The sequence below is a fragment of the Buteo buteo genome, chromosome 6, assembly GCF_964188355.1.
Source record: "Buteo buteo chromosome 6, bButBut1.hap1.1, whole genome shotgun sequence".
NCBI classification, from domain to species: domain Eukaryota; kingdom Metazoa; phylum Chordata; class Aves; order Accipitriformes; family Accipitridae; genus Buteo; species Buteo buteo.
In genome coordinates, this window is record NC_134176.1 from 12,514,168 (window position 1) to 12,540,264 (window position 26,097).

Below are 26,097 nucleotides of genomic sequence, written 5' to 3' on the forward strand. Positions count from 1 at the left end.
CCTGAGACCCAAATCTCAATGTTGAACTGTCTAAAAACAACTGAAAAAACCCCCCACAGTTTAAAACCCAGAAGTGACACCAGGGAGGCTGTGTCTGTGCGGCTGAGCCCTAATGGTGAAGGTTTGCTGTGGTTTCCTTCACCATGCTGACTTTTATTCAGGAGGAATCTGCTTGTTCTTTAGATCCCACCAGGAGTGATGAGAGGGGCTGTGAGGGCTGGAGAGGCGGCGGTGTTCCCAGGGAGGTGGTGGGTGTCCCCAGCATGAGGCCGCGCCGTCAGGTCTCCGTCTCGCTTGCATCGTACAGAGGGTTGAGGTAGAAGACCTGGTGGTCTTTGGGAGCCATCTCCTGCGGCGTCTCCTCTCCGCAGTCAGTGCTCGGTGGCTCCTGCAGTGGCTAATGAGGGAAAATCAACTGATGGGGAAGGGAAGCAAAACCCTCGCCAAAACCCACCCAGTGCTGACTCCCTGCAGCAGCCGAGCAGCTGGTGACCCATGGGAGGACGGGACCATCCCCAAAATCCCTCCTGGGCTGGAGAAAGGAGGAGCCCTGCCGGGCGCGTTGCACCTCCACCAGCACCTGAGAGGGTCCTGGCTGGGGCCCTGCTGCCTCCTGCCCACGTCCCCGAGCGTCCCCGAGCATCCCCGTGTCCCCGGGGCAGCGGCAACTCACCACCCCAAACATGGGGTTGTCGAAGCCTTTGTCACCGGCTGGGTCAGGGGCCGCCATCTCCTCTGCTCTGTCCCAGGGCCGGGGGAGGCGCAGGGTGGGCAATCTGGGGAGAGACCCGAGCATCACCCACCTGCACCCCTCCTGTCCCAGCAGCTCCCCCAGCCGAAACACTGCATCTTCAAGAGGTGGATGGGAAAATATGGGGGCAAAGTTTCAGGCTGTCTGAAGCAGGATGTTTGTACCCTTTCACAGGGAAAACCAGCCCTATCCAGCAGAAACCATTAAACCTGGAGGGCTGGGACCTGCATCCTGGAGGGGAGTTTGTCAGAGGCAGACAACCCCAGCACAGGCTTCGTTTTGGAGCCATCACTCTCCCCCTGTGGCCTAAAATGAATTGCCACAGAGCTGACACCTGTTCCCACTGCAGTCTCAACAAGCACTAATTACTTTTATCATTATTTTTATCATGTTATTCATATTATCTTCTTAATCACCATCACTACTTTTATTATTTTCTTCATTACTCTTATCCTAAGGGTCCCAGTCACTGAGCATCATACCCTGCACCAGGCACCTGGTGTGGGTGGGCTCAGCAGTGGGGCCGCAGATGTCACCACTGGCCCTGAGAGCCCACCGATACTTAAACACTGTGACCACAGGCTCTATGTACGTGATCGGAGGTGCTGTGCTATCTGCAGGGAGGCTGTGCCAGGCCCTTTCTGGTGGAAACAAGCTACATTCGCCGCTTCGCTGCTGGTCAGAATGGCTCCGCTGCATGGAGGCAGACTCTGTTTGCAAGCTCGCAGAGCCTCCTGCCTAATTTGCAGTATCCCTGTTGGTGTCGGATGCCTCCACGAGGCTCGGCAGCGCTGCCCGTAAGGGCCCTGCCCCGAAGCCACCTGGGGACACGCAGCAGGAACAGGTCAGCTGGGGACATGGCCTGGGCTTGGGTTCAGCTCTGTCTCCTGTAGCTACACGAACTTCCCTCTCGCCGCTGACGGAGCCGGTTTCAAAGGCCTGTCCGGCATCCAAAGAAGTGTCAGTGGAAGATAAATCATCAAGTAGCAATTATGGGGCTGGGAGTTTTATTTAGAAATTAAACGAAGGCGCAGGTTTATTGCTAGGAAATGTCACGTCAGCACGTGCTGAGTGGCAGGGCAAGCATCCCTGGCCACAGCTTCTGCTCTGTGGTGAGAAAACCCCAGCAGAGGAACCAGGAGGGAAGAAACAACCTGACTTGTGAGCCTGCAACATGGCTGGCACGCCCTGGGAGTCATCAATGCACCCTGCACGCACAAATTAAAGCAGTTCCCACCCCCCCGGTTATAGAAAGCACAGGGTCCATCCTGTTTGCCCATGGTCAAGTAGGTGAGATGATCCACAGCGGCTCAGCGGACAGCCCCCCACACAAATACACCTGCCAATAAATCCTGCAAAACCCTCCTTGGGAGACACAGGGCCCCGCGTGAAGGTGGGCACGTGAGCGAGGAGCAGAGGTGGGTGACCCAAGCGCCTGCTGTGGGTGCTGCTGGGATGCCCTATTCGCTGCTGGAGCCTGTCACCAAGCTGTGAGGAGAAAAGGTGATGGAGAAGGTGTTTCTGACCAGCTCCCAGCTGCGGTGAGGTCAGGTGCCGCGTACCCCACTGTCCCTCCCCCGGGACCCGCACACCACTCTCCTCACAGCGTGAGCAACTTCTGCACCAGAAGCTGCATTCGCTTCTGGATGCTGTCACTCCCTTTCATGGCTACAAAGCTGCAGGATGCGCGCTTTGACTTATTTTGATGCGTTTCTATTTAGCAGCTGGCAGTTTCAGTCCTCCATCCCCCAGCAGGACTACAAACTAACAGTTACAAGGAACAGGAGATGGCCCCAGGCAGCACAACCAGGCTGTGCAGAGCTCCAGCCGAGCCACCCACTCCCACCAGAGTACACCGTGCACCATGGCACCAAGAAGCAAGTCCTCCCAGCCACGTACCAGTCCAAGAGTACAAAGTTCCCTTCAGCCACCTCACTGCCAATAAACTGTGAAGAACAACGAGGGCAATCGTTTTAAACTAGAAGAGGGTAAATTTAGGCTAGATATAAGGAAGAAATTCTTTAGTGTGGGGGTGGTGAGGCACTGTAAGAGGTTTCCCAGAGAAGCTGTGGCTGCCCCATCATTGGACGCACCCAAGGCCGGGTTGGATGGGGTTTTGAGCAACCTGATCTAGTGGAAAATGTCCCAGCCCATGGCAGGGGGGGTTGGAACTAGACGATCTTCAAAGATCCCTGCCAACCCAAACCATTCTGTGATGCTATGAACTAGTAATGTTGGATATAGCAGACCACCCAGCCATGCCCACGACCATGGGAGCTCTGGGCAGCCCTGCATGTCTCCTGCCACCAGCCTGGCTAGAAGGACAGCCTGGGGATGATAGCTGCCCCCAGGCAGGAGAAGCCTGGCAACATGCTGCCAGCGGAAGCCTCACCCGTACCTTAGCTTTCCCTTTCTGTAGAGAAAGAGGATCCCTCCAAGGAATAGGAGACTGAAGAGTAGCCCTGAGACCGTCCCCACTATGATCCTGTTCAATGCATGGCTGCCCTCTTGCCTGCTGAAAGCGCTGCCAGTGGCCGCCTCCATTTTGCCACTTGAAATGCCAAGTGTTTCACCTGGGAAAGGGCAGGAAGAAACAGGGGTGAGGACTGGACAGGGCAACACATCCCCACACCAACTCACGCGCAGGGCAGAGGGAGCCTGCAGTTGGGTCTGGCACTTCTCGCCTGGTTGATCACCTTCCCCCGGGGACAGGGGGTGGGTACACAGCTGGGTGGACTCTACTGGGACAAGGCCATGTGGGGCTGCTACCCACGCAACCACCAGGTCCCCTGGCTGCGACCTACGTGCTCATCGGCATCTGCCAACTTACATGGCTGCCTCTACATGCAGCGTTCTGGCTGGAAAGCAGCTCTGCAGAGGGAGACCTGGGGGTCCTGGTGGGCACCAAGCTGACCATAGCCAGACGTGGCATGGAAGGACAATGGTATCCAGCGCTGCATGTGGAGGGGAGTTGCCAGCAGGTCAAGGGAGGTGAGCCTTCCCTTCTGCTCTGCCCTGGTGAGACACAGATGGAGTGCTGGGCCAGGGTCTTATCAGCGATGCCCAGTGACAGGGCAAGAGGCAATGGGCACAAATGGAAATACAGTAAATTCCAGTTAAATATAAGAAAAAATGTTTTGCTGCAAAGGTGGTCAATCGCAAGGACAGGTTGCCTGGAGATGTTGTGGAGTCTCCATCCTTGGAGACATTCAAAACCCAACTGGACACGTGGGCTGCTGGCGGAGGACAAGGAGCTCCGGACAGCAGTGGGTTTTGGTGCACCCGCGGGGGACCCGCCGAGGACAGCGGCATTACCGTGCTGTGCTACGTCCTCCATGATGTCTGCTGCCAGCTGCTCCGCAGTGCTGCCCATCTGCGCTCCTGCTCCATCATCGATCAGCACGATTTGGATGAGAGGAGTGGAGCTTCGGGGTATGACTCCCAGGAAGGTCTGCGCTTTGTGCACCTTGGATATGGCCATCCGCACGCTGGCATACTTGGGCTTTTCAAAGCACAAGGAGACACGTAAAACCCATGAAAGTGGCAGGCAGAAATCAGTCACCTCTACAGACAGCCACGATGGATGCACCAGCAAGGCCCACCTATAAATCTTCATGTGATCCCCATCACAGAGCTGCCATCCCTGTTACTGCAGTGCCGTTGCGTCTCCCAAACGAGAGGTTCATACCTCCCCTCCCTTCCAAGCTGTGACCAGCACCCTGCACGCAGCATCCCCCCGCGGAGGTGAGCGTGCCGAGAAAGCAATTTCGTGTAGCGCACCCATTACACGCTGTGTTAAGACATGTGCGGCTGTAAGGAGGGCAGACAGCAGGCTTTCAGCTCGGGATCAATAGAGCAATACTCTGATATCGATCCTCCCGGTGTAACTCGGAGCACCCCTCCTCCCCCGGCAGCTCCCAGCCAGGAGGAGGGATACCGTGCTGTGTCTGACAAGCAGCAGCGTGGAGCGATGCCTTGTAGAACACGCATCCGAGTGCTGGTCAGTGCCGGTTACCCACCTAGAGCTGGACTACTGGGGAATCAAAAAGCAGCCCAGCGTTGGGAGCCGTCTCCCAGAGGTCACGGGGATCCCCTGCTGCAGGTTTGCGTGATCCCAGCTGCATGGGCTGACCTCCCACGTTATCCAGAGCTGACCTCCTGTGTTTTCTAGACCAGGGTTTCCAGCAAGCCCCCCTGCATCCTTCCCCATCTGCATGCCGGCAGCTGCTCCTGCCCCGCGTTGAGAGGGGCAGGGGGCTGTGGTGGGGAGCGAGGGAGGCTGTGCCAGCCCCCATGGCAAGTTGGCTCATCCAAGAGGCCAAATGAGGGAGGTGAGCCCTTGCAGGCTAGTGAGGAGTGATGCTGAACGCCCTGCATCGCTGGGACCGCATGCTTCCCCCAGACAGCCCCACCAGCATCGGGTCACCGGCAGATGTGGCCAGTGGCTTGTGGTTTCGTTAGTCCCTCCCAATCCAGCAGGCTCACGTACCTGGCTCAGCAAGCCTTGGACCAGCCTGTCCCGGTACTTCTGCAGGTCAAAATCAGGAGTGAAATCCAGGTTAATGGTGGCTCCTGCAACCCGAAAACAGACAGACATGACACTGTCACCGAGCCCGGGCAGACAGCTGCCACGGCAGCGCAGCTCCGACTGCCACGAAAGGCACTGGGGACCCTCCAGTATATCTGTGCAACTGGTCTGGCTGGGCTCAGGAGAGGCGGCTCCACAGCCCTGCCTGAGCAGTGCTGCCCCAAGAAACCTCTCTCTCCCTCGCTGGTCTTTTTATTAACTGGGTTTGATGAAAGGCTTTTGGTTTCCACCATATTCTGGAGAGAAGCTTTCCCTGGAAATCTTTCCCCCATGTGTCCCTCCAGGACGCTTTGCATGTACCTGGTTTTGGGGCTGCAAGGCTGCGATTCAGCAACGCTACCCTGGCTTTGGGGAGAAGGCGGAGATTGGGGAACACCTGCGCTCCCCATACCGCTGCACTGCAGTCATTGAGTCAAAAGTTTTCCTTGGAAAAAATGCAAGTAAGCATTTGTTGAAATATGAAATTCTCCTAAAGGCTTTAAGGAGCTCTGCTTTTAGGAGCACATCAGAGAAACATATGATGCCGTTTTAATGGATTTGGTACGATATACCAAATATGATATACCAAATATCTAGGTACAATTGTGCATGAAAAATTCCCCTTAGCAACCTTCCAGGCAGATTAATGGAGAAGTGCCCATTGCAGAGGGAACGCTGTCAATCTGCATGTTTTTATTTCAAATGAAATGAAACAAACTTGCTGTTGGAAAGCTAACATTATGGTGAAAAAGGTGCATTTCCTCTGAGTGTTTTACACTGCATAAACTCAGCAGAGCCCTATTAGCTTGACGAGCTGTGACATCCTGACAAGATAAACCAGAGGCAGGGACAAAGGGCTGCAACTCAGAACAGGCTCCCAGAAGACAGGCTGATGCTTCGGAGACATGCCCTGGGAGGGTGGCACCCAGGATGCAGATGGGAACTGCGGATGGGACCCGCAGATAGGACCCGTGGGAGCAGTGATACAGCAAAAATTCAGCCCATGACCAGCAGCACCCCCCGCTCCCAGCTTTCCCTTACGGAGCCAGGGGAAGGGAACTGGGGCAGCCAGCACAGCGGGGAGGAGGAATAGGGCCGTGCCCCCCACTCACCACAGACCCCGCAGCAGTGGCCAAGGGGCTGCAAAGGGCTCTGGCACGCTGGCGCTGGGCACTGCCTCCCCGACACCCCGAGCAGGGCCGCGCAGATGCGGTGGCCATCCTAAAGGAGAGCAGGGCAGCGTCAGTCCCTCGCCCCGCCAACGGCGATGGCAGCCCCCCTAAATTGCAATGGGCAGACTCACCGGGGCGTTCCCGCAGGCGCAGCCGGACTTGTCGGGACAGCCGGTGCCCGTCACCCGGAGAGTGCCATTGCCGTGAAACTGCAGCGGGGCAGAGGGACCCCGCAGGTACCCAGCCCAGGCCTCGGGGCTGCTGAGCTCCTGCACGGGGAAGAGCAGCAAAGCCGATGAGTATCCCCAGCCAGGTCCCCGGGCTGTCCCCGGGCACCCGGCCGTGTCACCGGGATGCCTGGTGCCACATCTGACGGCCGGCTTGGGGCAGCCCCATCACAGGGAGAGTACAGAAGGAAAATCCTGCCAATACATCCATTCAGGCTTTTCCACGGGGCCAAGAGAAAAAAACCTTTCTAATTTAAAACCAGAAAAAAGGACCACAAATAAGTCATGAGGTGGTTGGGCTTCTTTTTCTTCTTGCTTTCCTTCTTTCTGCCGGCCCAGAGAATTCAAGTTATCAGCTTTTAATTACTGGGAGGAAGGGGTTGGATCTGAGGTATTTTCCTTCAATCTGGGAAGCGTTTCAGCGGGCTTGGCATTAGCAAAGGCTGAGCTGGACTGACCAGCCTTGTCCTGCCAAGCTGCCGGTAATTCCCTCACCCTCCGTCTTCCACAGGAGGCTCCCCCGTGCCCTGGCACAACAGAAGAATTTTTCAGGCCCTGGGGTGAAAATACCCCACACAGAGCAAGGAGTGGGCTGGCTACAAAGTGACAAAAAGTAGCTTACAAGGTCAGTGTTTAGGAAATCACAATCATAAAAATAAAAAGCTCCTTCTCCTTCCACCTCATTGCTCAGCAGCAGCCTCTGCCCTGGGGCACAGCCCGCTGCAGTCCCTGGGGGGGCGGATGATGTGCCGTGGGGTAGTCCCCGGGTATCAGTGGGACTGGCATCACTCCAAGCACCCAGGACCATCCACCTCTGCATCCCTGGGGCTACGTGTCCCCGAGGTGAGCTCCGTTGGGTGCTGCCTTGTCCAGACTCGCCTGCACCCGCCTGGACACCGCCTGAGTTTATAACTCAAAAAGCACTTACCTAATGCCTGGTCCTGAAATGGCAGATCCCAGGCAGTGCAGCAGTAGAAATAATAAATAACATGTAAAATGTCTGCCACATCTCCCACTCCTGGAAGGAGCCTGTGTTTACTGCTGCAGCGCCTGTGATCTTTCACTCCTCCGACCGGCGAGGGACGGGGCTCGTTGTGCGCCCGATTCCTGGGCTGAAGCACAGCAGGCTGCCAGCATTTCCATAATTATCCTTCCAATCAATTAAAGAACAGTACTGAAGCAAAGCTGGGAGACGATCACCGAGCCACGGGCCATGTTAAGGTCGGGGGCGGGAGCGAGGTGTCCCCAAGAGTCCCCAAGCAGCGCGGTTGCGGACACGTGCCTGGGAAAGGGGCAGCCCCTGGGTGCCAGAGAAGATGCCATTCGCAGGTGGTTCGACCTGTGCATACTGGCCTTTTTTTTTTTTTTTAATGCGAATAGTGAGATGGCCTGTGCTCCCACACCGCAGGGAGGGAGGTGATAACAAAACAGTAGAAGGAAAAAAAAATTGTCGAGACCATCCACAGCAGCAGCAGCCCGTGAAGCTGCAGCACCGTGGGAGTGCCCCATCTCCCCACGCAGCCCCACTCCTCCACCCCTGGCTGGTCCTTCCTCTCCTGACCTACTTTGGGGCCGTGGCGAGGAGGCGTTGAGCTGGTTTCTCCTCGTCCCCTCGTTACCTGGCCCATGAGAGAGATGCTGCGGAGATGAATCACTCGCTGCGATGAGTCGACGTTTACCCGGAAGGAGGTTTCGGGCTGGAAAATAACATCGTCGTAGCGGCACGGGACGCGTTCCTCATCCACGGAAAAGATGCGCCCGCTTGGCTCCAGCTCGCCGTCGGGGGACACGGCCTGCCACAGCGTGGGGTTGAACCAGGCGTGGTGCTCAGCATCAGCGAACCTCACTGTCGCACCTGGAAAAGCAACAGGAAAGGCTGAGCGTGACCCGGACCCAAATCCGCAGCCCCAGCAGATGCATTTGGGTTGGTAAAACCAGGCACTGCTTGGCCCGAAGCGGAGGAGCTCGCCCTGCGGGCAGGGAGTGAGGAGCTGGCCCCGGCACCACCCCGGCTGCCGCAGGCACGTCCCGGAGCTCTGCGGAGCGTTCCAGTGCTCGGGGCTGGGGTCTCAGCAGCTCAGCCTGGACCCCACTTCTGGCTGCAGACCTCTGCCCCCAGATCCCACAGGACATTTTTCCCCCTTCTTTAAAGCTCACCCTCATGGTTAGGGAGTAAACCAGCTGCCTAAATGCTGAATAACAGCTAAACTCGATAAAAATGGGTATGATAATTCACATCCCAGTTCCCAAGCAGCCTGGCAGGCCTGCAGAAATGTGACCAGCCCTCTTCCCTGCAGTGGGTAACCCCAAAACCAGTGGCTCATTTAACCATTAATTACTTAACTATTAACCATTTCCCTGCTGACCACAGTTAGTATCATCACGCAGTGCCCTGCTTCCTTCTTACCCTTCCCCAACAGCTGAATCTTTACCGATTCAACCAGCGTGCAGGCATTTATTGACTGAATTATTGGCATTTGTTTTAAAATCATGCTTTAAAAAAATCCATTTGTGAAAGTTGCCCCAGAAGTGCCTGTTGGTTTCAGGGGAGCAGCCCATGGTCAGCAGGAAAAGCCCAGTGCAAAGCGCAGCTGCCAGAGCATCCCTGATGGGGGGCAAACAGCTCCAAAGCAGAAAAATGATAGGGATGAAGGATTTTGGAGTGGCTCCGGAGAGCCTGATGCTACAGCCCTTCCTCTGGGCAGACCCGTTTGGGCTTTTTCTTTCTTTTTTCTCTTTTTTTTTGCTAGTCAGAACACAGGCACACTTTTTGACTCTTCCTTTCCTGCAGCTGAACTAAAAAAATTACTTGCCACTGAAAGCATTAGGTAGCTCTTAAATACCCAAAATACATCTCCCTAGCAAACAGCTTTCAGGCTAATAACAGGCACCAGTGAAACAAACCTGCTGTCTCAGTCACAGCAAACCTGGGCTGGAGGCTAAGAGAGGAGGGAAGGATGCGCTCACACCGAAGTGCCTGTGCACATTGGGCCAAAGGCCAGCTCGCTGCGATGGCTGCGGTTCAGCTCACCGGTGTGTAATTCCTAAACGGTTTTCTTTAGAAAAACCATGGCAAAGAAAATAAAAGGGCTTTGATGTGGCTACATGCTTAATAGGCAGGGTAAAATACAAACAATATTTGCCTCTCTGCTACAACTTCAAAGGCTTCCCTACTATAATTACTTTTTTAGAAGACAGGTGATCTAGCAGGAAAAAAAAGATCTGATGTGAGGGAGGTCATCAAAGAAAAGGTAGGTATTAAAAGAGGAGTGATTCACTTTGCTCTGAGGTGGGACAGGAAAGACCTTTGTAGAAGTGTTTGGGCTGAATTTGCATGATTAATCAGGGGCTGACGGGGTGACTGGTCTGGGCACAAAATACCTGAGTCACAGCCTGGATCCCAGCTGCCATCGAAAGCTGCAAATCCTGCACCAGATGCCAGCACGAATTCTCCATTCAGGGGCAGGTACTAGACGAAGGGATTCAGAGTATTACTGTGTGATCCCGCTGCCAGCCACCCAGGCTTGTAATCAAATAACAGTGCTAATTATTAGGCTGCCTATTACACTTGCTGTCTCCAAGGCACTTTACAGTCATTAGGAGTTACCCTCGCCGTGCCCCAAGTTAATGTGGAAGTATCAGCTCCCGTTCTTACAGACGGGGACGCTGCGATGTGGAGAGGCAGTTTGACGTTATCTTCCAGTAACACAGAAAAACATGAAGCGTTCGGGGAAGCAAGAACAAAGTAAAAGCAAAATAAGCTCTTTTGACAGCTCCTTCCTCCTCTTGCACACACTCCCAGCAGCTCAGGAATGGCTTTATACATTGGTATGCCATAAAAAACCCAACCTTACTCAGCAAGTGCCCAGATGTCCCCTCGCTTAATGGGTTCCCACCTCCGGGGGCTGCACTTGCCCCATGAAAAATACCTCAGGGGCCCAAGCAATGCTTGGTGAGGTGTCAGCTAGTAGATTCGCACTCAGCGCAAGCTAAGTAAAACACACAGCAGCATTTGGCACAAGTTGCCATAGCTAGACCCTCTTCTGGTTGGGTAGAACGTCACTGGCAGGTAGTCAGGGTCACCACACTTGCCTGGCTTCAGCTCAGCCAGGCTTCTGCTCGTGGGCACAAGGACAAACATCAACACGTGCAGCTCTGCCATGGGAGCCCTTTCAGCAAGGAGCCGTGGGCACCCAGGTCACCAGCTGGCACTGCCGACTCCGAGACAGGCCTTGGCAAATGACTGCATCAGGCAACTCATTCACAGCACATAGGTTATTCCGCCCAGCCCATCTTATTTTATGTTTAGAAACTGCCAGAGAGAAAGTCTGGTTTTTCCCCAATATTTTCACATAGGAAGGAGTGATGTTCAAGGCTCCCTTCTCCTCTAACTCAGTCCGTCCAGGGTTTTAGCATCACTCCCCAGAGAGCAGCTGGAAGCCCTCCAGGGCTGCGTTATGCTGATGCACTGGATCCTGTGCTCAGGCAGAAGCACGTTAGATGGGATTTTAAGGTTTCGTCTACTTAATTGGTCTTTAAATATGCATGTAGGTTAGAGAAAGCAAGACTTATGAACGACTGCTGTGGGTGGCTGCGATAGCTCTCTGTCCTTGGGGCGGTCTTGCCTGAGGATGCTCTGTCCCACACAGGGACTGTCTTGGGGGGGGTGGACATGGCAAAATGCTCCTCACCCCCAAGCTGTAGGCAGCGGTCTAGGTGTGTAGTGCCTTGGTGGTGTGGTGCTTTGAAGGCCATAGCCCAGGTCCCCCTCTTGGTTCAGGAACTGTGAGAAGCCAGGGTGGAGAGCAGAGGACGGCTGACACTGAGAAGAGCCCTGCAGTGCTCCCGTGCACCATCCGCTTCAGACCCAGCAATGATGTCGTACGTTGGGCTGGACAAGAGGGGATGACGAGGTGAATAGCTGAGGTCTGGGCAACATCTGCCCCAAGGGTATGGAGTCTCCCCACCGGCTAGGAAGAAGCCTTTGCCTATGGACCCTGCTCCAGGAGCATGTGTCGTGCCTAACTGGAAACCACGCCATCAAGTTCTCTGAATTTCTATTACTCTTGAGTAAAGCCAATTCTTCCAATACTGAAGCACTGAAAGAGGCTGAAAAGTCTGCTGGGATATGAATGACAATGTGCCCTTTAGCTGCAGATATAAAAGCTGTGTCTAGTGATGTTTTGAGGCTCAGGGCTTGGCCTGCTTTTTGCTGGGCAAAGTCTATGCTACCAACTTCTTTCACAAGGTGCTTCACTTCAGAAGTGCCCTGGCTTGTTTTCCTGTAAGCCCACACAGGAATTGGGGGGGTGGAACACTTTGGAGCAATCAGCTAACACCTACACCCAGGGCAGACACCAGCAGCACTGCCGGCCAAGTCCCTTCTCCCAAACCCGCTGGGCCATTTCGGGCTGGAGCCCCTCACCGCTGCCTCCTGCCCAGTTTGCAGGTTGCCACCCTGCAGCCTGCTGTGCATGACGGGGCCAAGCAGTGAGGGGGGCCAGCTGGCTGCTGGGGGCCAGCTGTGCTGCTCAGAGTGGGATTTTGGATGGGATGTAGTGGATCGTTTCACCGACTCGGGGTACCAGCTCTTCCCAGCAGTCACCTGTGGGCACTCAGGCCCACAGCTGCAGGGATCTTGGGTGGAGGAAGAAAAATCAGAGAGCAGCTGCTGGTGACAGGGATGGGTGACACAGCAGGGCCACGACTGGCTGGCCTCTGCTTGCTTTCCGAGGCTGCAGAAGTCAGCGTTTGTGAGTGATGTGGCTGGATCGAGACCACCAGGTTGGGAAGTCCCTGCTCTCATCCCTGCCTGCCTGACAGCTCTTTCCCCTGTAGTTACCAAACACATTGACAACGGCTGTGGGTCAGAGCTTCCCAAACACCCTGCGGTGGCCATGCAGGACACAATGAACTTTCCTGTCCAGGGGGTTGTTCGTGTGGCTCTTCATAAATTAACTAGGGGGGAGAAAAAAAGCCAGAGACAACACCTAGACAAATATGTGCCTACATTTGTAAGCTGCATCACTCACGCTGCTGCAGGGAGCGATGCAAGAGCATTGTGTGCACGCATTATGCACAAACCAGAGCAAGAAAAACCCGGTAAGGATTCACATGGCGTGGCTGAGTTCAGTGTGGCAAGAGCGGGGATGAGGTGGGCTTGCTTGGTTAGGGATACACATGCACGCACAGATGCGCAAATGCTGGTCCAGCGACCAACTGAGGTTGCGTCCTCCTGTGCCTGGGAGGGTCCAGGTGAGGGGGGTCTGGACGGGGTGCGGAGCAGACACGGGGTCAGCAGTGCACGGCTCCAATCCTGCCCACGGGGAGAGGTGGGAGAAAATGCCTCATGCTAAACCTGCCCCACGCCTGCCGTGCCTGTGCAGAGCTCAGGAGACACTGGCCTCAAGGCTCTCTCAAGAGGATGCAGCTTCTCCAGCTAGCACTGGAGAACCCCCTCCACCACTAGGGCCAAAACCCCAGGCTGGCTGGACTTCCCAAGCCCAGAGGAAGCAGTCCACGTGAGCGTGAGCGTGGCAGGGAAATGAAAGTCCCACAGCACACAGGGTGTCCCACTTGACACTCTGGGACTGCCCAAATGCTGTTAGCCCCAGCCCTGGAATTAAAATGCAACGCAACACAATGCAAGCCAGGGGATGGAGTCACCTCATCTCCACAGACATGAAGTGCAAGAAGAACCCTGTACTTCTGCTTCGTAGCAGGAATTTCGGAGGCTGGCCCCCACAGCTATGGCTCCTTGCCCACCAAGGTGGACCTGTTGCCCATCCACCACCAGCCCTCCCCGAGATGCACACCACTGGGCAGCATTTCAGAAGTAGTTCCATTGTCCAGTTGATCCTAGTTTGTAAATAATTTGCCTTTTCTTTTTTCCTAGCATAAATTAAGCATCTCAGCTCACTGCAGAGGACAAATAGGGACTCTGGTTGGGCAGTGGCTTTCTGCATTTGGGAGTTTAGTATAGAAATTGCATATAGGCTGGGCCACTTTCCAAGTACATTTTGAACTGAGCAATGACATGTACCAAAGGAGCAGAGCCAAAAAGCTGGCAGTTTCATCTGCTTTCCCTTGCTCCTGCCAACCTGTACCCCAGGGCCATTAATACAGCAAGCTTAGAGTCCCATTAGTCATTTCCCATCCCTGATACCGGTAAATGACTTATCTCCTTGGTCATCATTATCAAGTGTAATGACAATTGAAACACAGTTATCATTTTTCTCATCAAAAAGTCAGCAAGAAGAGAGAGGAAAGACCCCATGTGGCTCTCGGCCCCCAGTCACGACGTTTGCAACTCCAGCGCTGCACCACTCACTGAGAAGACACCCCACTGCCCCAGCGTGTAAGTGAAAATGACACTAACCTCCAAAACGCAGAAGAAAAAAACAGCAAAGGCCTGAGAGGCAGCTTTTGAAGTGGGTGGCTTTGAACTGGCCTCTGGCACGTCCTGTCTCTGCTCGATTCACGAGCATTGGGCTGAGATGACTGACAGCAGCAGTGTGACTGGCGTGTCACTGTCATCAGCGCAGGAAAAAAACCGCAGCACTTCTGCTTTGAACTCGGGTGAGCGAGGCTCGTGATTGCAGCCGGCTATTCCCCCAGCCTTGTTTCAATTTGCAGCGTCAACACATTTGGGTTCCTTGCTCGGGTGAGATGGTGCCACCATCCCTATCACGCAACACCGAGACTGCCTGGGCGCGCTGGACTCCGCAGTGCTGCACCCACGGGTGCACCAGCGAGCAGGTCGGTCGCCATCAGGGCTGCACGTGGCTCCCGGGTACATCCCAGCCCGGGAGCAGCTTCAGGGCTGCGGCTGGTGGCACCTCATCGAAAAACACCGCTGGGGCAGGACGCGAGGGGGTTACTTCTCCAACGTGGAGTGCTGTAGCCCACCGCAGGCATTAATGCGCAAGGAAAACCATTTCTGTATCATCTCTCCCCATCCTGCTTTGCTGGGGCAGCGGCAGCCCGCAGATGGCAGCAGGCAGGCAGCCCTTGCCTGTGGCTGCCCGTGGGTGGGAATAACGGAGATTTTCCCCACACCCACTGGGGCCAGGAGGTCTGAGCGCAGCTGGGCGTGCGGGTGCTTGGGTGGGATCCAGCTGCTGGCTGAAAGTGCCAGGAAGGCACAGGGCCAGATTCATCTGCAGGTGAATCCCTTTTGACAGCTCTGGAGCGTTGCCAAGGGCTTGCTTGCCACAGGGTTTCTTAGGTTCGTTAGCGGGGGTTCATTTAGTCGCTTTCCTGCCTGGGTAAAGCTTCCACCTGCATCCTTGGGCCGGCTTCCTTCCCCCCGGCCGCACACAGCACCCCACACCGCCAGCCCACTGCCAGATCTGGCCTGCCCCCGCCATGGCCCCCGATCCCACAGCAGCTATTCCAGACCCTTGGCAAGAGGGGCCACTGAGGCAGGATGACCTGCGGCCACCCTGAGATCTCTGGGTGAGCCGAGGAGGGTGACCTGCTGCTGGGCTACGAGGTTGCTGCCCAAAGAGCTCCCTGTCCAGGCACATGCCCCCATGAGGAGCGGGGGCTTTAGCATCCCAGGGAAAACAGGCAAAAAATACAGTTTTTATCCCCATGAAACCCACACTCAGGCAGGCTGGTGCAGGGCAGGGCACAGAAGCTAGTGCTCCTCTCCGTGGGACCCATTGGTGGCAGGCAGAAGATGCCCACCAGCCCTCCTCTGCTCCCAGCAATAACTTGCCCCTCTGTTTTGCCCCCCTGCTTTTGCCCCCCCGGAGCAGGCAGGGGCTCAGGCAAAGGAGCAGTGCACCAGTGGGACATCACCATTTCAGCGTCATCCCCTGCAAGCTAACGAGGTGCTTGGCTGCTCTCCCCTGCCTGAGTCCCTGCCTCCCCCTCCTGCAAGGCAGGGTCCTTCGGCAGCAGCGCGGCCACGCTGTCATTAATGCAGGAGCTGGTTCCCCTGCCGTGTCTGCTCATCACGTTTTACATTGCGTTTCAGGGTGCGGGCTCCCCGCATCACCTGCCCAAGCTGGCCTTGCCACCGTGTCCCCTGGCAGAAGGGTGGCCTTGGCACATCGGGCCCCCGAAACATCACACTCCTGCCCATCCCCACAAAGGAGCCGCAGCTCCTGGCCGTCCCACGCAGGTGCTGGCTGGAACACCCCTGCCAAACTACCCCGCAGGCCCCATTTACTGGGGGGATAAAAAAAGCAACGGGCCTCAAAAGGCCATTAATTTGACTGCAGCCTCCCAGCGCACACCTCCAGATGTGGAGCCAAACAGGTCGCAGCAGGGTGCGGAAATCAGCTGTCCCGGGGAGACACGGGGACGTTGGGAGCCCTTCAGGGAGCACATTAAGGTAAACCAGCCCAAGACACTTGAGCTATGGATGCAGAAGGCACACAGAGGCTTAAAGCCATTTGCCTCCACAGACAAGGTCAGAGAGAGCTGGGAAGCGGCTCGAGATGCAGGCAGCCGGTCCACGGAGCAGCCACCCAGCCAGACCTGCCCCAGCATCCGCTCCAGCCCGGGATGCTGGCAAGCTGCTCTGGCCACCATAGGCTTTAATAACTCCTCCCGCTGGAAACTAGCCTGCAAGGAGCAAATAAACTGGGGAGGTGACTGTAAAAGGCTGGTTTACTGCACTCCTTTCCTAGGGCAAACCTTCAGTGGGAACGCTGCCGGAGAAAAGCCTGCAGGATTTGGGCTTGTAATTATGTGCTGGCACACACGCGCTCCCATGAAATTTTTTATCTTCATCTCAGGAGAAGGAAAAATAATCCCTTCTCTGGGTGTTTCGTTACCCTGCTGTTTGGGAAGCAGGGGGGAGGGAACGCCAGTGCCTGGGATGAGCACAAACTGTGGCAATTCATTAGAGCCGGTACCCCTGGAGAGCAATTGGCATTTCGAGATCAATCTCTGCCAGGAACCGAGCGGGAGCATCCTGCAGCAAAGCTGAGTACATTCTGCTCTCGCAATTAGGCAGCTAAAAATATAAGGCTGGGCAAGGCGTCCCTGGTTAGACCCCCGTGCCCTGCATGTTCCCAACCCTCACCCAGCCTTTTGTGGCCTCTCACCAGGCGGGCAAGAAAGACGTACGGGCAGCTGCCGCCACCGTGGCAGGGCTCGGTGACGGGGCAGAGCTGGAAAGGTGACATCGGTGCTGCTGAATAAGCCCAGCCAGTGCCCTGACCCTGCCACCGTGGGGGTCGAGCGAGGCTGTTCTGCCCACGTGGCTAAACCCGATTCCTGCCACCCCAAAAATAGCAAGCGGCATCATCCATCCCTGGCCTACGCTGCGGTGCTGGCCAGCTGGGGCACAAACTGCACCAGGGCTGGTGTTATCAGGGCAAATGTCGGGATCGCAGCCACAGCCGTGCCGTGGCCTGGGTCCCTATGGAAGCGCAGCCATAACCAGAGGGTTTAAACCCCCTCCATTGGCAGGGCACCAGCACTGAGCATCCCCCCCTGCACCCGCCGTGGTGGGCACTGTCCTCATGAAAGTCAACGGGAGCCCAGCCCCTTCCCCGGCCGCGCGTTTCCTCCTGTGCTACTACAGCAAGCAACACGCTCTTTTTTTTTTTGGCCAAAGGCTGTATCGCATCTCCATGGCGACTCTAAAGCTTAATGTATTCCTACTGATTTAAGTGATTAATGCTCCAGCGCAGCACGGCCAGCAGCCCAACAGGTGCAGCCCAGCCTCTCTGCAAAAAGCCTCACGACCAATTCATTTTCCAATCGCCCGGTTGCCAAATTTCACGCCATCCCCACAAGTGGCAGACCAGCTCAGGTGCTGGATTTCATTCTTTTTTCATCCCTAATCTTGGCAGTCCCTGTATCACCTGGTGACAACAGAGCATGGCAGCGTACAGGAGGGAAGTGGCTGAGCTGAAATTACAAAGAAATATTAACCACCGTGCTAGGAAACTTGCTGGGACAGTTTATCGTGAATCGCTGGGGCGGTGATGCTCTGAAGAAAGGCGTGAGCTGCAGTACGGGTTATAGCCTGGGACGAGCCTGGCTGCTCACAGGCGGTGCAATTCGGTGCAGCAGTGGGACGAGCCCCTGGCTGGAGGGGAGTGGTGCCGTGATTTATTCCCTTGTGGGCCCCCCAGCCCTCCTCTCCTCCTGCACAGCGGCGGGGCTATAATATTCACTGCAACCCTGGAGCCCACACAGCTGCTGGCCAGCAGCAGGGCCCTGGAGAAACCCTGGGGTAGCAGAGGGTCACCAGGAGCTCCCGCGAGGACCGCTGGATCCTTTGATCGGGATGAGTCGGGGGCCAGCCCGGCACCCGGACCCCATCCCTCAGTCGTGATGGGAAACGTCCACCCGAGCAGCCGTCGGACGGTCAGCGCGGCGGCACAGCCACGGGGGTCATTAGCTGTGCAAAGGTGGCGGTGTGCCTCCCTCTCCTTCAGCCAGCCGCAGGGCGGCTCAGCGCCGCTCTTTAGCTTGGTTGGGAAAGGCTTACGCCGTAATGAGTAACGCTGCTCTGCAATTATGCACTTTGCAGGCCTCTGATGAAAGTACTTTAGAAATATTATACATTCATCTGTAAGTAAAATAAAATCTACTGGAGTGATATTTTGCTCTTTTCTTCTCTGGGTAAATTCCACATCGTTTATTACATTATATTTGTACGTATTTCCCCAGTACATTCTTTCCTTCTAAAATTCATATTTAAAATGCCATATAAATAAAGTAACTCCTCCAAATATTTGTAGAGGGATTAAATGTGGCACATGGCATTATTAAAGCATCAAAACTATTAGTGGCATAGACAGCCTGAACAAATTACACCACATAAATTTCAAGGGCTTGTTTGGATTTAATGGCTGATAAAAGAGCAATGCCGCCCTAAAACCGAGAGAGAAAACTTGGCCACAAGCTCGTGCTGTCCAGGGGAGGAGGTTTTGCAAACAGAATCCAGCCCATTTCGTGCTGTCCCAGTGCTGGGATGGGGCTTGCCGGTGACCTGTCCCATGCCAGCGTGTTGGGGCAGTGGGTTTGCTCTGCCCTTTAATTCCTCCCTCTTAAATTTGACCCTCCAAACTGTAGGGATTGAGACACCGCACGGCCTGCTCCGGGCAGGGCTCCTCTTTTTGGGGATACTGGGTTGTTCAAAAACCCCTCCGAGGCAAGACCCCCCCAGTCTTATCTCACCCAACAAGTGCATTTCGGCAGGGTGTTGCACCCATCCTTCCACAGCCAGGCTAATAATGCCACAGAAAAAATATAAAACCCAATGGCACTTGAAAGAAAATTTCTTGAGCAACATTTTGGGATTTCCCAGAACGGTTTGTTTTCATTTCAAGATCTTTTGATGTCAGCTTCGCTTAGCCTCTGCCCAGGGCTACAGCGTGCTCTGTATCGGCAGTGCCGTGCGTTGGTGCTCCTCAGCAAACTACTGCCAAGGCCTCAGTCCCATAAAGGGGGTTTTATCCTTCCTTTGGGGAGGAAAAATTAACTTCTTCCAAATGAAAGTGGGTTTTAGGGTTCTTCCCCCCGTAACCCCCAATGAAAAAAAAAAAAAAATCCCAGAAAATGGCTTTTTGGCTCCACAGCACAGAGACCCCCAAGGCTGCTGTGACTCTCATTCCCTGCCCCAGCTGAGGCATCCTGGGCGAGTCTGGCTGAAGCAAAACGTCAAAGTCGCTGGAGAAGGGGGGACAGGGGGATGTGCCACCTGGCTGGCAGTGCTCCCGCGCCAGCCCTGCCCCTGCCCACCCCCCCGGCGCCGCCAGACGCTGCCTTACCATGTCCGTCAGAGCATGGGGAGACCCGACGAAGACTGAGATGACCTACAAGAAAAGGAAAAATAAAAGCAGGCTTTCCCCTGGCAGGTAAAGGGCTTTTCTGAACGCCCAATGGCGTTTTGCAAAAAATTAAAATAAAAATAAAATTAAAATAACATAAAAATGGCCGATACCTTGTTCTTCTCAAAACGAACCACGTCGCTGGCACAGGGGACTCTGCCTTTCTCCCAGTTGGAGGCGGTTTCAAAATTGGTGTTGGGGATCCACTGCTTGTACACGGCAGCTGCAGCAGCTGGGAGGAGCAGGGAAAACAGCGTAACCCAGTCCGTGGGAGACACTGGGAGCCCTCTCTGGGATGTGCTATGGCATGGGTTATTCTTTTCAGGCCACATTTGGGGATTTTCCACCCAGGAGCAACCCCTGCATGTTTCCAGTTGAGCAGTCACAGCCCTCCTCTCTGTACAAGGGATTTTTTTGGCTGGGTGATGGCTTTTACCCACCCAGGTAGGAAGAGGAGTAAGGGACAAATACTTGGCAGACAGAGAGAAGGCAGGAAAGTCCTGCAAGCAATGGGCAAGAATACATACACCTGGTACCTAAGCATTCATTGCAGTGGGTTTTGTTGCCACTCGGACTAATCAAACATGCAGAGACCCCTCGACCTTGGTGTTTCCAGTAGGTACGGAGCGGGCATGCAGAGCCAGCAGGGCCATGAAGACAGGGTGAGAGGAGAAAAGGCATTTGCTCTGGGATGTGTAGCACAAAATATGGGCTTGCTTCATGTGATTGGGACGGGAGGAGGAGGATTCAATGGTGTCCTGCAGCCTGAGGCACAGGCAGGTTGGGAAATAGAGGTCTTCCCCATGGGGCTTGCCAGGATGGTGGCAGTCCTGCCCATGGGTCCCCGCAGGGATGAGGCCGCTGGCCAGGGATGGGCCGTGGCAGAGGTGGGTTTCCATCCTGACCCCGCTCTGCATAAGCGTGGCAGAGCTGCACGCCTCCCGGCCTGGCATTGCCCAGGCTTGGCTGGGAGATGCACACCCAGCTGAAGATGAATCTCCAGCAGCCTCAATTAAATGGCTTCACGCAAGTGAGTTATGAGACAGAAAAGAGGAAAAAAACCCCAAACCCAACCAACCTTTGCTCTTAATATGGATCATCTTTTCTTGAGGGGAAAACCCCACAAAACTACAAAATACATAGCAAGCCAGGGGTGGAGAGGACCAGGCAGGGCAGTGGGACTTGGGTGCTGAAGGTTAGGTGGAGAGGGGGCAGGAGGGGGCCCGGGGACCCCCCGACCCGGGGAAGGGAGGGAGGTCTGAAAGACTCCAGCTGATGGAGGGAGGTGCACTGCAGAAAGCTTGGGCCCTGCCAGTTCAAATGATGGGGAGAGATGTGGCCAGTTGTGCTAAATAGGCTCTGCAGAGGCTTTATCAGCAAACAACAAACGTCTTGGATTGTAATTTGCACTGTCTGACTCTGCCAGGGGCACCACTGAGACCACTTGCTGTACGTAGCCACGTCCAGGCGAAGAGAAAATGATGTGTATTTAATCAGAACGGAAGTCCTAATGTAGGAACAGGGGCTGGAACCCGAGTGCAAGGGACAGATGGGCTCCCCCAGCCCCACGCCGGGCTGCAGCCACCGCTTTCAGCTGCCTGAAGGGGCCCTCAAGCAGAGCAAACTCCCCCTTGCCCCATATCCACTTTAAAACCCACTGAGAGGGAAAAGGCCTGTAACGGTGATAAGGACAGGACCCACGCAGCCGCTTGCAGTGTTGTGGGCACAAACACCTTGCTGGCTTGGAGTCAAAAAGAGCTTAAGAAAGCAAAAAGCCCTGAGATGGTAATTGCAAGTTGTTCTGTCCCTGCTGCGGTTGACTTGCATCCCTCCTCTCCTGGAAAACCAGGGAACGGGAAGGTTAGAGCCCCAGCAGAAAGGCTCAGCTGGTCCCATTGCACACACGCCTCACGCTCCCACAGCTGCAAGGTGTTGTGTCAAGCGAGCTCGTGCCACACCACACGCAGGGATGGATCTCTGCGCTGACCTGACTGCATCAGCAGCGGCATCTCCTCGGGCCAGGGGCTCTGGGGCTGTGGAGGTTAATCTCCTGATGCAAAGCCTTTTCCCCCCGTGCAGCTGCGCTGATGCATTCCTGCACCCTCCACAGCCCTGGAAATATCAGCGTGCTATTTAATCAGCCTTGTCTCCCGGGAAGCGCAGTCCTTGAACATCAAAGAGACATGCATATTCAACAGAGAATGTGTCCTGCAGTGCGGAGCTGCTGGCTTCAAATAAGAGCAGGAAAACTCAACCTGGGGAGGTGCAGGGGGTATGATACACTGATCCCAGCCTCATTCCCCTGCCTTCGCTCTGTCCGGTTGGAAATACCTTTCCCCATTTGTGTTAACAGCTACGCCTTAAGTGACAGAGCCTGCAGCTCTGCTCTGAAACAGAATTGCCAAAAGCACACCCGAAATGGGCAAGTTGTCCGGCGGTCACCCCTGCTCACCGTGGCGGTGGGGCCCTGGGCATACTCACCGAGGAGCTGCAGGACACCGAGGAGGAAGACCGGGCGCTTCATTTTGCAGCAGGCTGCCAGCCCTCGCTTCCACAGCCCCTGCCCGGCTGGACCTTGGACCCTCCGCGGGGGCACGTGATGGGCTCAGCCCCGAGGAGGCTCGAGGAGGAAGGGAGTAAACCGGTGCGGGAGGCAGGTTTCCCCCAGTACGGACCAGAGCCTTGCTCAGTCCCAGAAGCTGGTTCGCTCTCACAGCTGCTCCTTTCCCGAGGTCCCCGCTGCCTTGGCATCCACGGGGAGCCTGGGAGAGCCACTGGGGGAGGAGGCGGAGAGGGTCCCCGGGTCGGCTCGCCGGACCTCGCCATCCACCCTCCCTCCACCCACCCGGGTCCTGCTAAAGGGCACCGCGTGCACGTCCCACGCCGCCCTCCCCTGCAGAATGCCGGCTACCTTGTAATTACTAATAATGGTCTCAATGTATTTTCAATTAGCTCGCTTGGAAGAGAGCAGCTTCCAGCGACGACTTGTAATTGTACTTTGGCCACCAGCTGATTTGCTCATTACCCGGCGCACGCCGCGGCAGCGCCGGCGCAGCCCCACGCTGCTTTTGTTGAGGCTGCCGGGGGTCGAAGGTGGCAGCCGGCGGCGGCACCAGCGCACGTGACTGCAGGAGGAGGAAGGACTCCACCATCCTCCTCCTCTGCCCCAGCACGGAGCAATGCCCACGTCTTCACAAGAGTGTGTTAGGAGCAGAAAAGGACGGGAGGAGAGCAGCGATATCCTGGGAAGGGGACAGCCTGGGGATGGTGACAGAGGCCCATGCCGTGGGGAGAGCCCGAGGGCTCAGCACCCCTCCGGCAGGAGCCCTTCGGCTGACGCTGGTACAAGCAGGGTGAGGGCGGAAGATTTGTGAACACAGGGGTTTACAGGAGCCCAGGAGGAGACTGGAGAAGTGCTTGGAGGGGACATCAGTGGAGGCGTCACCAACCGCAAGAAGCTCTGACCTGACACCCGCGAGCATTTAAGAGCACAGGAGGGGGAACAGGCCATCCCCATCCCACCCTTCATGCTCCCACTGCTTCCCAGCTTCCAGCTGGGCAGACCGGGGGGAGAGTGGGGACTAGGGACCCATTACTCCTGGGTAATCTCTCTGTCTCCCAAAGCGTTAACCCACTTGGTGTTATTTTGCACCTCTGCTGCAAGCACAGGACTGAGAAGAGCAGCAGGGCTCCTGTCCCCAGGATGCCCGGCGCAGCCCCGGGCGATGCACCGTGCCTTGTGAAGGAACGTGGAGGTGTCCCTTCCTGGAGCTCTGGGCCCACCGGTGTCATGAGTGTGGCCCACGAATTGCCAAGAGAAAAAGCTCCTGAGCAGCAGCTCTCAGCCTGGGCATCGGCCAGAATGCGGTCAGTGCTTTCTGTGCAGGGAGCTGGATGCCGAGAGATGTCCTCAAGGTGAAAGGCTCCCGTGCTCTCATTGCCACTCACAAATCTCTCCCAGGGGAGAGGGGTGAATACTGGCTGCAGTGAGACGTTCTGTATTTTAATAGAGGAGGAAAAAATATAAATCATGGATAGTCAGCAATAACAGCACACAGAAAGGACGGCAGTGTGCAGAGGGCAGGGTGCATGCTTGGCTGTGGCCTCAGCATCCCACAGCATGGCTGGGGCGGGCAGGAGGGGAGAAACTGTTCACAGGACCCTGTGCAGAGAGCGATGCCATGGGCCCTGAAACCCAGTGTTTCGGGAGGTGCTCCACACCCTTATTTTTACTTTTTGTGCCCTGCAGCTGCTGCTTCTGGACCCTGCTCCTTTCAGCTGCTCAGCAGCTCCGGTCCCACCAAAGCTAATACCTGTCTGACTTTAAGTGAGCCAGGATTCATCTGACAAGCAGGCAGAGGTCTAAAATACCCCATCTGCCCTGTGTTCATCAAAGGGCTGCAAAATCCTTCCCTGTGGATGGATAGTCCCTGCTCCCCCCACTCTAGTGTTAGGGCAGGGCAGGGCGATTACAGAAATCCCAGCAAAACCTGTGTTACTGGGGACAGCCGCTCACTGCAGTGTTACTGCTGGGAGTGAGGGGACAGAAAAAGCTGGCCCCGGCTGCCGGTCTCTCCCCAGGGCCAGAGCACACTCCTCTCCAACCCAGCTTTCGTCACCGCTACCACCCCAAGACGCTGCTGCGCCCCAGGACCAGGCAGGCACAACGGAAGGCTGCACGGGAGCGAGACTTGGATCAGGCGGTTACAGGGAGAGAGAAGCAAAGACGAAAGGAAGGAGAAATGAGTCCCCAGAAATGAAAGCAATTGCCCTAATGCTGAGATCAGCACATTTTACTCCTTGCCGCCACAGCTCGCCCTTCTGCTCCCCAGCCTGCTCCCCCCGATGCCCCTGGGGAGGGCAAGCACATCCCCACCACAGAGGGCGAAAAGAGCTTACAGCGGATGCTTGACCTTCCCAGCATTGAGTTATAAACTGGTATCAAAGCCAGAAACACCATTCCCCTTAGTCAGTCAGCAAAGCCACCTCCTAAAGACCTTCAGGGACATCCAGCACCTCTCTGAATTCTTCCCTGTTGTACAACTGCATTTCTTCTCGCCGCTTAAAACGGTTGCAGCCTGCAACTCAAGGGACATCTCCTCCTACGCGAGCCCTCGGTCCCAGCACTTGGTGGCTGGAAAGGGAAAGCAGCGCTGAGCCCATCGGTATGAAGCACCGATGGTTGTGAGCACCAGTCCCCGAGGTGGGTGATCGCCCCCAACTCACGCACGCTCCCTGCAGCCCTCCGAACAGCAAAGCTGCAATAGCACTGTCTCCAGAAAGTCACTAAACGCATGGAAAAATTATTCTGTGATAACCCTGTTAGGCCCCGTGGTCTCAAACAGAGAGGGCAGAGGCATGCCAAAACCAGCTGGCTCCAAACTGAAGCTACCCCACTGGGGGCAGGAGACTGCTTCCAGGGCACGCTGACAGGCCAGGCTGTACCCAAGCACATGTTATTTGCCAGGCACGGTGTGACACTGGCGCAGTGTGGCATTGCTTAAGGTTTGGATGTGAAGTTAATCCTAAATAACTGGGGAGAAGTGCCCTGGCTGGTGACAGACCCTCTAGCTGTTGCATCTCATGGCTGCCCCGAAAGCAGGCAGCCCCAAGCAGCGATCAGAGGGAGCAAAGTAAGATCCCCCACGGGATTTCCTTTTATTTAAGAAAACATTGAAGTCTCAGGTGCAACAGCACATTCTGTACTGCCACAGCTGATCCCCAGTGGCAGAGGAGCTGTGCACGCTGCCAGGAGAGGCACGGCCCCACGCCAGGGCCGGTCGGGAGCTAAAGCTGAATATTCAGTCAGCCCATGGAGTTAAACCCTCTTTGGGACTCTGCGCCGATTCAGCAAGAGGAACTCACCCAGCACTTAACAAGCCTCCAGCAGCCACACGGTCACCTTCCCCTGGGAGCAGCAAGGCAGGAGAAGTCACCGGAGGGGATCACGTCTGATCTCAGAGCTACCTGGAAGCCATGACTTGCTTTTTATCTCATAGTCTGAAGCAGGAGAACAAGGGCTTCCTGCCGAGGATGGCTGCAAGAAGCAGCTACGGAGCTACATCCGTGTGGATGGGGGGATCGGAGCCAGCAGGCCCGTTCCCAAAGTCGCGAGCCCACACCCTGCCGCACACTTTAACCAGCCCCCTTCATCCAGCCCCTGCGCTTGGGTAAGGTTTCTTTTTATCCTCGGAGAACTGAGCGCCACTTACCAGCCACCGCTATCTGCCCCCGGGACATCTGCTAAAGGGGCAAGGGCTGGGGAGAGGCTCGCGCCTCGCCTGCCTTCCCGCTGCCTGATGGCGCGGGGTACGCCGAGACAGATGCCATTTCTACCAGCCAGGGCTGATCCAAATTATCTCCTCCGCGGGAGCTTCTGTGTTGGCACAAAGCAGCCATCGAGCGTCCATAGCGATGTCTGCAAACAACTCCTGCCTCTAATCAGCACAGCGATGTTGTCAAAACACACATTTCCACCAGCTGCAACCGGTACTGTGGCCAAACACCGCTTAACCCAATTTGCAGCCCGCGGGGTGGAAGTCAGTCCCCAGGGTCTCTTCTGTGTTTGCCAGCCCAG

General features: G+C 55.7%; 1 protein-coding gene across 1 annotated transcript; it reads right to left on the reverse strand.

Moving 5' to 3' along the window:
* Positions 1-103: 103 nt before the first annotated feature.
* Positions 104-22,044, reverse strand: AMN (amnion associated transmembrane protein). Its single transcript, XM_075031056.1, has 12 exons — positions 22,002-22,044; positions 19,634-19,752; positions 19,461-19,505; positions 10,099-10,186; positions 8,337-8,572; positions 6,622-6,759; positions 6,431-6,539; positions 5,241-5,323; positions 4,067-4,253; positions 3,150-3,324; positions 674-803; positions 104-388 (listed from the first exon to the last, which is right to left on the reverse strand). Exons 1-12 carry the CDS (start codon positions 22,042-22,044, stop codon positions 278-280), a joined length of 1,464 nt encoding a protein of 487 aa, XP_074887157.1. The 3' UTR covers positions 104-277.
* Between the last annotated feature and the right edge of the window lie 4,053 nt (positions 22,045-26,097).

Coding starts and splice junctions, on each gene's coding strand:
- AMN (XM_075031056.1), bottom strand. CDS start 22,044: ATGAAGCGCCCGGTCTTCCTCCTCGGTGTCCTGCAGCTCCTCG. Junction 19,506..19,633: donor TTCGTTTTGAGAAGAACAAG/GTATCGGCCATT, acceptor CTTTTCTTGTAG/GTCATCTCAGTCTTCGTCGG. Junction 6,540..6,621: donor GCGCCTGCGGGAACGCCCCG/GTGAGTCTGCCC, acceptor GCTCTCCTTTAG/GATGGCCACCGCATCTGCGC.